Raw genomic sequence first — 13,466 nt, forward strand, 5'->3', positions numbered from 1 at the left:
GTAGGACGTGATGCCATCCTAGGGAAGAAATTTACAGACACAATTAACTCTTTTATTCTCTTTTGTATTTCACCAGGGTTCCCAGACTAGGGTATATTTGTTGTTTAGAGATTCCGTATTGTTTCCGTACAGATTGGTGATCCTGTACCCTTTCAGAGGTAGTTTATTAGTAAAAATATTGACAACAACGATTCCAGAAACTCTCCCCAAAGACCAATCCATCTAAATAATTTAAACCTGAGAACATTGAACTGGCTCTGTGTTCTGCAACATCAGCAAACTAACAAAGACAAGAAGCCTTCTGTATGGAGACTCTGCTCTGTCAAACATAACAGGTCTGTTTTTATTTGTTATGTAACAAAAGTGAGTAAATATTCTAGTTTGTGATGTGTTTTGAAATAGTAAATGGGAAATGTGTGAATGTTATGTTGCATCACTATTTACCAAAAGCTGCAGGAACTGGAGAAATGTATAATTAATTAAATCTCCTTTTGAGATAACTGTTAAACCATTTAAAAAACATTCCTGAAGAAAATCACATCACAAATCATTATCTGCAATATCGCATAATTTGGTCTGATATCCAGATTAGCATATCTTCAGTAAAGTAGTTGATGATTGTGACAACTTCCTGGTATCCATCTCACTTCAGTTGGTTCTGTATCATTCTGACAGATAGCCCTCTTTTGCCTAGGAAGGTATTTTCTGTTCATTTCCCAAACTATTCAATTCTCTGATTAATTGGTTCACTCAAAGAAAAGGGCTGAGTGGCCAATACCATCCCAGCAGAGATGGTTCTGTCCGATCTACATCTAACCAAGTGGCAAGGGCCAATTTAGATGTGGTGTAATGTGGCATGACTGTGGCGGACCAAGTCTTGTGGTGGTGGATATTAAAAAAGATCTTCGGTAATTGTGGCCCTGAGAAGCTTTGTGTTTGGTTGATTTCTTTGTTGTTCCCTGTCTTGTTTTGACTAACATCAAAATATACAATAACGTCGAAAGATGCATCAAATCAAGTTGTCAGATTTACTATAATCAGACAAACGCTCTATGCTCAGCTTTGATTGTCGCTAATTGTCTAAATGTGTCACTCATAAAAAAATGACACTTCTCTTACTCGGTAAAAGTGAGGGTATTTTATTCAACACATTTTGAAAATCACTTAATCTCATGTAGATCCCATGTAGACCCCGATCACAATGGTTTTGTTAAATAGTAAAGGTTTTATCTTTATGAAATTTGATAAAAGAATAGCCAAAATATTTAGCAGTCTGGTCCATCCATCGGTAAAGAACAGATGGACCTTTCTGTCCTCAGTATCTCTGCCATTTTGGCAGTCAAGCAAACATACAGCCTTAATCCTGCTGATAGAAATCTAGTACACCTTCAGGGGAATGTAGCTCTGTTTTGTTTATATGAAAAACAAATGTACAAAAACTAGACATATTTCTTCATTCTCTTCTTGGTCAGAAATGCATCACAGTGTGGAGTTACTGTATAGCATGACAACTTTGAGATCAAAGGTGTCCCATTAAGAAAGACAGAAGAGTAAGCGTTAAACATCACTGCTGACTTGTCATGCATAAATGATACACAGGCCTTTAACAAATGTCAGCAATAAATATGTCAACTCAATGGCTTGATTCCTAAATTATAGCCTAATTCATAAATCTGCAGAGGTTATACTGTAGTAACATTTTATTAAACTTCTCCTCAGGGTTACATGCACTCAGAAAGGTCAAGTGTGGAAAATTACATTATACAGATTGTCTTAGTAGAAAGTATACATATTTTTCATACAAATAACCTCTGAAAAAAGTACAAGTTAATCGAAAATCATGGCAACAAACATTAATGTTACTGTACTTACAAAATATCAAGGAAAACAGAAGTTAACACACCTTGGGTTTAGGGTGCTGTGTACACCTGGCATGGCAACATTATGAGGAGCTCAGTCAGTGCTAGTTCTCTCAATAGTCTCTTAGATTATTCCCTTTACATTGTGCTATTATCACTTTCTCGCAGCCCTCTTTGTAAATACTCTCACAAAATTGCTATAGTCAACTGAAATTGTCAAGCCAATGTCTGTCTGAGCCATCTGGAAAAATAAATCCTTTCCCAAACATACATTTTCTTTCTTCCTTGACCCAAAAGAGCAGTGGGGAAGAAGTTTCCTGACAGACAGAATGTATCCTCTTCACACTGTGATAAACCAGGATATAACCTGTGATAGAAAGGGACCAGGCAGTGAAGGAGAAGAGAAGGAATGTGGCTCTGTGATGATGTGATATGATATCCATGTCCATGTTCTGTCCTATCACACTAGAGAGCTGACAAATGTCAGTGTGTTGTTGTTGCTGTCGCTGATGTTTATGTTGATGTTGATATAACACTCGTCCTGTCCGTCAAACATGTCCCCTAGGTTCATCTCACATGACCCATATGAATGAGTTAGGTCAGTGTCCGATAGAGTTTCCTCATCCGCCTCGTACCCCTCTTCCTCCACCTCCCTTTCATCCTCCACCTCTTCCTCCTCTTCCTCCTCCTCCTCTTCTTCCTCCTCTGCGATGGAGCAGAGACCGGTGGTACTGGGGCCTCCAGGGCTGTCGGCAGGTGGCCGGTAGTGGCACTGCCCATTGAGCAGCCTCCTCAGGGGCATCAACGGCACCATGTCCTCCCCCAGCAGCTGCTGTTGGCAGTGCCTGAAATCACTCTGCTTCTTCAGCCGCTTGAACTCACTGAAGGCTGAGGTGGACGTCTGGTAAAGACTGTGTGCTATGGCCCTGGCCTTCTCCGACTTGCTGACTAGAACGGCATGGCACCTGAGAACCACAGCCTTGTTCTTGACTTGATGTCTGTAGATCCAGGCTAGGATCTTGGGTCGGCAGGGGTCAGCTGTGCAGTAGGTGATCCGGTTCAGAGAGTAGAGGTGGGTGGGTTTCTTCTTGCCCGTCTTGTCAGTGCCCATCTGGATGCCCTGAGCTCCCACGGTTAATCTCATCTTGACGCTATGCTCTCCGTAGTTACTCCTTTGCCAGATCTTAGCCACTGGGTCCTGTGTACAGCCTCCTCCTTTAGCCGTGATGGTGACAATGCTCCCCAGGTAACGTACGGTGTAGGTGGGCTCCTCCTTGTTGAGTTCCACCTTCTGCCTCTTGGTCTGGAAGATGGAGCCCAGCCAGTCAAAAGTGGTGGAGTCGGGGAGCAGGTCGGGACAGGAGCGCATCAGGGAGGAGAGGATGGACTGGTAGGTCAGCCCAGCTATCAGTCTCTTAGGCTTGGTCTTGGCCTCATCCTGCACCAGAACAAACTTACTTCTTTTCCAGGGCAGCATGGTGCAGGCAGGGAGAGTTTGAGGGGGTGAGCCCTCCTACCTGCGTGTGTTTTTGTCAGCGAAATAGAGAGAGCAGAGAGAAATAGAGAAGCAGCTCTGCCAAGCACAGAGGAAAGACTGAGAGCTGCGAGCCTCAGCCAATATGTTCCACTGTTCGCTCCTCCTTCCTCTCCTCCTCCTCCCTCCCTCCCTCCTTCTCCTCGTCTGTCTGCATCATGCAGCTCTGATCAGTGCTGAGGACTCAGCCCCGTGCTTCAGCACCCCCCCCCTCCTTCCCCCTCGCTTCTTCACTGTTTCTTTCCAAATAGCTCACCAACCCCTTTCATTCATCCGGCCAGGTCTGAGATGGATATTGGTATTTCTCTGTGTTTATGTTAATGTTAACCCTGAGTACCCTGAGAGGGTTAACCTTTATTGATTTGTATTTGTCCTGTTGTTACATTATGATATGGAGGTCAAAGGTTGGAAAGATGTTCTAATTATTTGTGCTTCCTTGTTTTGGAGAGTGGTAGTAGTGACATTGACAATGTGTCAATGACAACAAACTATCATTACCAATGGAATGTCTAAGGACTCAACATGACCACATCGATGCTATTAAATGGTTCCCTATGGTAACTTTGGTCATTTATACTTGAATAACATAATGTATATTTTTTATATGTGTCCATATTGTCCATTAGTTTCTAGTGGAATGACCATATAATTCAAGAGAAAATAGACAAATTAATGAAAAAAGCATCAATGGCATTATTTTCAATTAACTCTGAAACTCTTCCAACTATTGACTTTTTTCACAACTGCCACCAGCAATATTGACATATTGACATAGGAAAATAAATAAAAATGTGTAAAAAACAGTACGGATATTTCATACTGAAACCCTCATATTAAACACCAATGGTATTCACCAAGTTGAGGGTTTATATTTAGGATAATGTTTTACAGCTTTGTCATTCACGATAAATCCGTGATAATCGAAAACTTCAACAAGCATTTCTCAACGGCTGGCCATGCCTTCCTCCTGGCTACCCCAACCTCGGGCCAACAGCTCCGCCCCCCCCCCCCCCCCGCAGCTACTCGCCCACGCCTCCCCAGCTTCTCCTTTACCCAAATCCAGATAGCAGATGTTCTGAAAGAGCTGCAAAACCTGGACCCATACAAATCAGCTGGGCTTGACAATCTGGACCCTCTGTTTCTGAAACTGCCGCCATTGTCGCAACCCCTATTACCAGCCTGTTCAACCTCTCCTTCGTATCATCTGAGATCCCCAAGGATTGGAAAGCTGCCGCGGTCATCCCCCTCTTCAAAGGAGGAGACACCCTGGACCCAAACTGTTGCAGACCTATATCCATCCTGCCCTGCCTATCTAAGGTCTTCGAAAGCCAAGTCAACAAACAGATCACTGACCATCTCGAATCCCACTGTACCTTCTCCGCTGTGCAATCCGATTTCCGAGCCGGTCAAGGGTGCATCTCAGCCACGCTCAAGGTACTAAACAATATCATAACCGGCAGATAAAAGACAGTACTGTGCAGCCGTCTTCATCCACCTGCCAAGGCTTTCGACTCTGTCAATCACCATATTCTTATCGTCAGACTCAGTAGCCTCGGTTTTTCTAATGACTGCCTTACCTGGTTCACCAACTACTTTGCAACTGCTCCAACTGCTCTTAAACGCTAGTAGAACCAAATGCATGCTTTTCAACCGTTCGCTGCCTGCACCCGCACGCCCGACTAGCATCACCACCCTGGATGGTTCCAACTTCGGCGATGTCATCTACAAAATATCTTCCAATACTCTACTCAGCAAACTGGATGCAGTTTATCACAGTGCCATCCGTTTTGTTACTAAAGCACCTTATACCACCCACCACTGCGACCTGTATGCTCTAGTCGGCTGGCCCTCGCTACATGTTCGTCGCCAGACCCACTGGCTCCAGGTCATATACAAGTCTATGCTAGGTAAAGCTCCGCCTTATCTCAGTTCACTGGTCACAATGGCAACACCCACCCGTAGCACGCGCTCCAGCAGGTGTATCTCACTCATCATATCTAAAGCCAAAACCTCATTTGGCCGCCTTTCCTTCCAGTTCTCTGCTGCCTGTGACTGGAACGAATTGCGAAAATCTCTGAAGATGGAGACTTTTATCTCCCTCACCAACTTTAACATCTGCTATCTGAGCAGCTAACCGATCGCTGCAGCTGTATATAGTCCATCGGTATATAGCCCACCCAATTGACCTACCTCATCCCCATACTGTTTTTATTTTATTTACTTTTCTGCTCTTTTGCACACCAGTATCTCTACCTGCACATGATCATCTGATCATTTATCACTCCAGTGTTAATCTGCTAAATTGTAATTATTCGCTCTTATGGCCTATTTATTGCCTACCTCCTCATGCCTTTTCTACACAATGTATATACAGTAGATTTTTTTTTCTACTATGTTATTGACTTGTTTATTGTTTACTCCATGTGTAACTCTGTGTTGTTGTCTGTTCACACTGCTATGCTTTATCTTGGCCAGGTCGCAGTTGCAAATGAGAACTTGTTCTCAACTAGCCTACCTGGTTAAATAAAGGTGAAATAAAAATAAATTAAAAAATATATTTTATTTTAAAATAATCTTAATGTATTATTTTATATATTTTACATGTGATACGGCCACACAAAAAGGCCACTCAATGTTTTTTTTAAATGTAAACTTGAATGTTACCAAAGTTCTGGTTGTTTAAAAGTTTCCAGTACTATACCCTCCCTTTGAAAACCTAGGGATGTTATGTGACCATGACATTGCCCTCTATCCGACATTATTGTGATGTGTGCTACTGTATGTCTATTGCTTGACTGACTGAGTGAATTGGGAGGGCACATCACAGGGCAGTGTTTCTGGTGGACAGATTTCCAGCAATGAATCATTGTGAGAATCATTTCTATCTGCCACTGAGGGTGCCAGGGAGTGGGACTACATTTGTCATGTGTAGATGAAGTCCTCTTGTGAGAAAATGAATCAAACAGAGATGAGCTGTGTAGTTATATGGACAAAAGTTCTAGTTTTGGCCTTGTGGGCTTTGCTCGGTAAATGAGAAGAAAGTCCATGACTATGTTACATGCAGACTAAAGTAATAATACACTATAAAATATAGGAAAAGCTCATTTAGATTATTCAATTAGTAACGGAGCCATGTAGATTATAACAACTTATATTTGGGGATCCAGAAGAAAAGCTCTCTGCATTCACTAACCCCTTTTTACAGTACATATTTTGCAACCCAAGACATTCTCAATTGAAAAGAGCCCTTTTCAACACAAAACAAATCCATAGCCAATAACCAACTTCTAGACTTATTTGGGGGATTGAGAAAGTTTCTGAAAAAAATTAACTGCAATTTCCCATCTACACTCAAATGATGCTTTCTAGAACCTAAAAGGGTTCTTCGGCTGTCCCCATATGTGAACCCTTTGAAGAACCCTTTTTAGTTCTAGGTAGAACCCTTTTGAGTTCCATGTAGAACCTTTTACACAGAGGGTTCAACATGGAACCCCAAATAGTTCTACCTGGAACCAAAAAGGGTTCTACCTGGAACCGAAAAGGGTTCCCCTATGGGGACAGCTGAAGAACGTTTTTGGAACCCTTTTTTCTAAGAGTATAATGTTAAGAGGAGAGGAGGAGGAGGATGTTCTGGATTAATTAGGAAAGGAGACACACTAACAGTTTGCTCTCATGAGCAGCTCAATAGATTTTTAGTTTAACCTCAAAATACAGTGCCTTGCGAAAGTATTCGGCCCCCTTGAACTTTGCGACCTTTTGCCACATTTCAGGCTTCAAACATAAAGATATAAAACTGTATTTTTTTGTGAAGAATCAACAACAAGTGGGACACAATCATGAAGTGGAACGACATTTATTGGATATTTCAAACTTTTTTAACAAATCAAAAACTGAAAAATTGGGCGTGCAAAATTATTCAGCCCCTTTACTTTCAGTGCAGCAAACTCTCTCCAGAAGTTCAGTGAGGATCTCTGAATGATCCAATGTTGACCTAGATGACTAATGATGATAAATACAATCCACCTGTGTGTAATCAAGTCTCCGTATAAATGCACCTGCACTGTGATAGTCTCAGAGGTCCGTTAAAAGCGCAGAGAGCATCATGAAGAACAAGGAACACACCAGGCAGGTCCGAGATACTGTTGTGAAGAAGTTTAAAGCCGGATTTGGATACAAAAAGATTTCCCAAGCTTTAAACATCCCAAGGAGCACTGTGCAAGCGATAATATTGAAATGGAAGGAGTATCAGACCACTGCAAATCTACCAAGACCTGGCCGTCCCTCTAAACTTTCAGCTCATACAAGGAGAAGACTGATCAGAGATGCAGCCAAGAGGCCCATGATCACTCTGGATGAACTGCAGAGATCTACAGCTGAGGTGGGAGACTCTGTCCATAGGACAACAATCAGTCGTATATTGCACAAATCTGGCCTTTATGGAAGAGAGGCAAGAAGAAAGCCATTTCTTAAAGATATCCATAAAAAGTGTTGTTTAAAGTTTGCCACAAGCCACCTGGGAGACACACCAAACATGTGGAAGAAGGTGCTCTGGTCAGATGAAACCAAAATTGAACTTTTTGGCAACAATGCAAAACGTTATGTTTGGCGTAAAAGCAACACAGCTCATCACCCTGAACACACCATCCCCACTGTCAAACATGGTGGTGGCAGCATCATGGTTTGGGCCTGCTTTTCTTCAGCAGGGACAGGGAAGATGGTTAAAATTTATGGGAAGATGGATGGAGCCAAATACAGGACCATTCTGGAAGAAAACCTGATGGAGTCTGCAAAAGACCTGAGACTGGGACGGAGATTTGTCTTCCAACAAGACAATGATCCAAAACATAAAGCAAAATCTACAATGGAATGGTTCAAAAATAAACGTATCCAGGTGTTAGAATGGCCAAGTCAAAGTCCAGACCTGAATCCAATTGAGAATCTGTGGAAAGAACTAAAAACTGCTGTTCACAAATGCTCTCCATCCAACCTCACTGAGCTCGAGCTGTTTTGCAAGGAGGAATGGGAAAAATTTCCGTCTCTCGATGTGCAAAACTGATAGAGACATACCCCAAGCGACTTACAGCTGTAATCGCAGCAAAAGGTGGCGCTACAAAGTATTAACTTAAGGGGGCTGAATAATTTTGCACGCCCAATTTTTCAGTTTTTGATTTGTTAAAAAAGTTTGAAATATCCAATAAATGTCGTTCCACTTCATGATTGTGTCCCACTTGTTGTTGATTCTTCACAAAAAAATACAGTTTTATATCTTTATGTTTGAAGCCTGAAATGTGGCAAAAGGTCACAAAGTTCAAGGGGGCCGAATACTTTCGCAAGGCACTGTAGATAGTTGAATGTGCAAATAACCACCCACTGGACACAGACGTCAGTTCAACGTCTACTTTTGATTTGCATTTGGCTGGGTTGTAAACTAACATGAATTCAACATGAATTCCTTTTCTGCTGATTTTTTTTCAAATTGAATCAGTTTTTGAACGTTGATTCAACGTCATCACATTTAATTTTGAGGTTGAAATTACATGGAAACAATGTTATTTCAACCCGTTTTTGCCCAGTGGGCATGCCCTACTGAAATCTGATCCATTATGAGTGTGTATCATGCCTTCTCTTGTCTCTCATGATTCAGTCTCAAGGGAGCTTGACTGAGCGGCTTTTTCAGAACATATGGGGCTCCATAAATCCCAGTTGAGATTTGAGACAGCTTCTCCTCTCAGCCTCAGGAGATTAACACAGAGATCACGCAGCAGCACTGGTCATCCATGATCCATCACTGCTTCCCGAGATGGATGTGTTCAGTATTGACTTATCTGATGCCACCAGGGTTATCGCTCTATTGGAGAGTCGGTGAATTCAATTAGGAAACGTTGGCGGGAAGATCAACTCCTAAACCTTGTTAAATTTCCCTTTTAATCTATATCAGTCCTTTTTGTTTCCGGAATTGTACTCTTCTCATTGTGAGCCTAAAATAATGGATCTCTCTAGAATAATTTTGTATGTGAGGGCAAACTTCTGAAAGTTCTTCTATATGATAATAAACAGGAGGAATGAGTAGCTGCAGCTATAGTATATGATTCAGCATAATGTATTATTGTTCTACTGTTCTAACACCCTTCATACTCCCAGGAGAGAGAACATAATGTATTAGTGTTCTACTGTTCTAACACCCTTCATACTCCCAGGAGAGAGAACATAATGTATTAATGTTCTACTGTTCTAACACCCTTCATACTCCCAGGAGAGAGAACATAATGTATTAATGTTCTACTGTTCTAACACCAGTCATACTCCCAGGAGAGAGAACATAATGTATTAATGTTCTACTGTTCTAACACCCTTCATACTCCCAGGAGAGAGAACATAATGTATTAGTGTTCTACTGTTCTAACATCCTTCATACTCCCAGGAGAGAGAACATAATGTATTAGTGTTCTACTGTTCTAACACCAGTCATACTCCCAGGAGAGAGAACATAATGTATTAGTGTTCTACTCTTCTAACACCAGTCATACTCCCAGGAGAGAGAACATAATGTATTAGTGTTCTACTCTTCTAACACCAGTCATACTCCCAGGAGAGAGAACATAATGTATTAGTGTTCTACTGTTCTAACACCCTTCATACTCCCAGGAGAGAGAACATAATGTATTAATGTTCTACTGTTCTAACACCAGTCATACTCCCAGGAGAGAGAACATAATGTATTAATGTTCTACTGTTCTAACACCCTTCATACTCCCAGGAGAGAGAACATAATGTATTAGTGTTCTACTGTTCTAACATCCTTCATACTCCCAGGAGAGAGAACATAATGTATTAGTGTTCTACTGTTCTAACACCAGTCATACTCCCAGGAGAGAGAACATAATGTATTAGTGTTCTACTCTTCTAACACCAGTCATACTCCCAGGAGAGAGAACATAATGTATTAGTGTTCTACTGTTCTAACACCAGTCATACTCCCAGGAGAGAGAACATAATGTATTAGTGTTCTACTGTTCTAACACCCTTCATACTCCCAGGAGAGAGAACATAATGTATTAATGTTCTACTGTTCTAACACCAGTCATACTCCCAGGAGAGAGAACATAATGTATTAATGTTCTACTGTTCTAACACCCTTCATACTCCCAGGAGAGAGAACATAATGTATTAGTGTTCTACTGTTCTAACATCCTTCATACTCCCAGGAGAGAGAACATAATGTATTAGTGTTCTACTGTTCTAACACCAGTCATACTCCCAGGAGAGAGAACATAATGTATTAGTGTTCTACTGTTCTAACACCAGTCAAACTCCCAGGAGAGAGAACATAATGTATTAGTGTTCTACTGTTCTAACACCCTTCATACTCCCAGGAGAGAGAACATAATGTATTAATGTTCTACTGTTCTAACACCCTTCATACTCCCAGGAGAGAGAACATAATGTATTAGTGTTCTACTGTTCTAACATCCTTCATACTCCCAGGAGAGAGAACATAATGTATTAGTGTTCTACTGTTCTAACACCAGTCATACTCCCAGGAGAGAGAACATAATGTATTAGTGTTCTACTGTTCTAACACCAGTCATACTCCCAGGAGAGAGAACATAATGTATTAGTGTTCTACTGTTCTAACACCCTTCATACTCCCAGGAGAGAGAACATAATGTATTAGTGTTCTACTGTTCTAACACCAGTCATACTCCCAGGAGAGAGAACATAATGTATTAGTGTTCTACTCTTCTAACACCAGTCATACTCCCAGGAGAGAGAACATAATGTATTAGTGTTCTACTGTTCTAACACCAGTCATACTCCCAGGAGAGAGAACATAATGTATTAGTGTTCTACTGTTCTAACACCAGTCATACTCCCAGGAGAGAGAACATAATGTATTAGTGTTCTACTGTTCTAACACCCTTCATACTACCAGGAGAGAGAACATAATGTATTATCTTGCCCATGTGATTTGTGTTGTCTGCATTAATATTAATAAGAGAACAGTAATAAATATGATCCACTTTTCATTCAGATGGGCATCATAATTAAGACAGAATGTGACATCATATTTCCGTTTGTATGCACTTGACCATAATGTTAACTTCTACACAGGCTTAATTTGTTTTGGAGAATCAGTGATGTCCCCTTGGCATGGTAAAAACAGTCATTACGCTGTGTAATGTAGTGACATATTTGTGTCCTCGCACTGGAACAAAATGTCAATCGAGGAAAATTTGGCAACTACATCACTGCTTTATTAGAACCCGACTGTGACAGAGAGCAGGGAGTTCTGTAGGCTCCTGCTATTAAAGGCAACCATCCACTTTGCTAAATGAGCTGCAGTTTAGGGTTGTTTACAGGAAGCTGGAGCCTTGGGTTAAAACTGGAATGGCATCCTATTCCCTATATAGTGCACTACTTCTGACTTAAGCCCGATGAGGCCAAAAGTACTGCACAGCTTCAGCTCCAGCCCCGCCTGGCTCTTTCTGGCACCCTTAGCCATTTGTTATCAGCTCTCGCCCCAACCCGAGGTGCAGACCGCTCCTATAGCAATCCAATTACTCTTATCTGAGCGCACCCCCTTCCTCTCCAGTATCCAAAAGGAAAGGAACCCATTCTTCTTTCTTATTACCTTTCTTAACTTTGTTCTAGGAGCCCTTGCCTTGTCCAGAGGACTGTATGCTACATATGTCTACCTGGGCAAGCTAATTAAATTGAGCTCCTTCTTCAGCACGCTACACCTACCCTACAGACTGTAATCAAAGAACGAGAGAGAGCGAGAGAGAGTGAGAGAGAGAGAGAGAGAGCGAGAGAGAGAGAGAGAGAGCGAGAGAGAGCGAGAGAGAGCGAGAGAGAGAGAGAGAGAGAGAGAGAGAGAGAGAGAGAGAGAGACCCCTGTCTGATTTATGGAGCTCCATGAGGGCAGCTAGCAGAGAGAGAGGCAATAAGAGACAGGGCTCTGCTCACTGTAAAGACTGCCAGGGAGAGATGACAGAGCATGGGCTGCTATGTTATTCCTCTATCAGACTGCACCAGCCAACTACCCTTCATGCAGAGGAAGAAAAGAAAATGAATACAAATCAGAATGCCTGGAATGGGATGACTGGGGGCAGGTAGGAGACAGAGGCTACATCCCAAATTGTACCCTCTTCCCTACCTAATGCACTACTTTTGACTAGAGCCTATATGGCTCTGGTTAAAAGTAGTGCACTATATAGGGAATTGGGTGCCATTTGTGAAACAGACAGAGTATCATCCATAACTATTTAGAAGTATAGTACATGTATTTCCTTTGTTTGCAAAAAGGTAAGCAGGGATGGAAATCAATAATGGGTGCATTTCTTTGCACAGTGCCATATATTCCCCATAGGCATAGCCCTTACATAACAAAGTTTAGACATATCATAATTTAATGAACATTGGAATTGCAGGAGCCAGAAAGTCTTTGGGACTGTGGGTCCCTCCTCCTGTGATAAACTAATAGATATGGCCACAGGGGATGGCGAGGTGAAGTCCCCTGCATTTACACTCTTCGGGGAAAAAAAGGTGCTAAGTAGAGGAACCATACAGGATTCTTCTGTTTGTCCCCATAGGGGAACCCTTTTTGGTGCTGGGTAGAACCCTTGGCAGAGGGTTCTATCTAGAACCCTCTATGAACAGTTCTGCATAGAATCCTCTATGAAAGTGTTGTACCGAGAATCAATCAAATTCAAACAAAAGCCCGTTTTACATCAGCACAAAGTACTATACAGAAACCCAGCCTAAAACCCCAAACAGCAAGCAATGCAGGTGTAGAAGCACAGTGGTTAGGAAAAACTCCCTAGAAAGGCCAGAACCTAGGCAGAAACCTAGAGAGGAACCAGGCTATGAGGGGTGGCCAGTCCTCTTCTCGCTGTGCTGGGTGGAGATTATAAGAGAACATGGCCAAGATGTTCAAATGTTCATAGATGACCAGCAGGGTCAGATAATAATAATCACAGTGGTTGTAGAGGGTGCAACAGGTCAGCACCTCAGGAGTAGATGTCAGTTGGCTTTTCATAGCGATCACTCAGAGTTAGAGACAGAGTCCAAAA

At 42.0% G+C, this 13,466-nt stretch overlaps 1 protein-coding gene across 1 annotated transcript; it reads right to left on the reverse strand.

Annotated features, from left to right (window-relative positions):
- Positions 1-1,123: 1,123 nt before the first annotated feature.
- On the reverse strand, positions 1,124-3,449 carry fam43b (family with sequence similarity 43 member B). Its single transcript, XM_021616603.3, has one exon. It carries the CDS (start codon positions 3,334-3,336, stop codon positions 2,320-2,322), a length of 1,017 nt encoding a protein of 338 aa, XP_021472278.1. The 5' UTR covers positions 3,337-3,449; the 3' UTR covers positions 1,124-2,319.
- Positions 3,450-13,466: the final 10,017 nt, after the last annotated feature.

The sequence above is a fragment of the Oncorhynchus mykiss genome, chromosome 9, assembly GCF_057628025.1.
Source record: "Oncorhynchus mykiss isolate SJ-2025 chromosome 9, ASM5762802v1, whole genome shotgun sequence".
Taxonomy (NCBI): domain Eukaryota; kingdom Metazoa; phylum Chordata; class Actinopteri; order Salmoniformes; family Salmonidae; genus Oncorhynchus; species Oncorhynchus mykiss.

Excerpts from the sequence above, each read along its gene's own strand:
- fam43b (XM_021616603.3), bottom strand. The coding sequence starts at position 3,336 with ATGCTGCCCTGGAAAAGAAGTAAGTTTGTTCTGGTGCAGGATGAGGCC.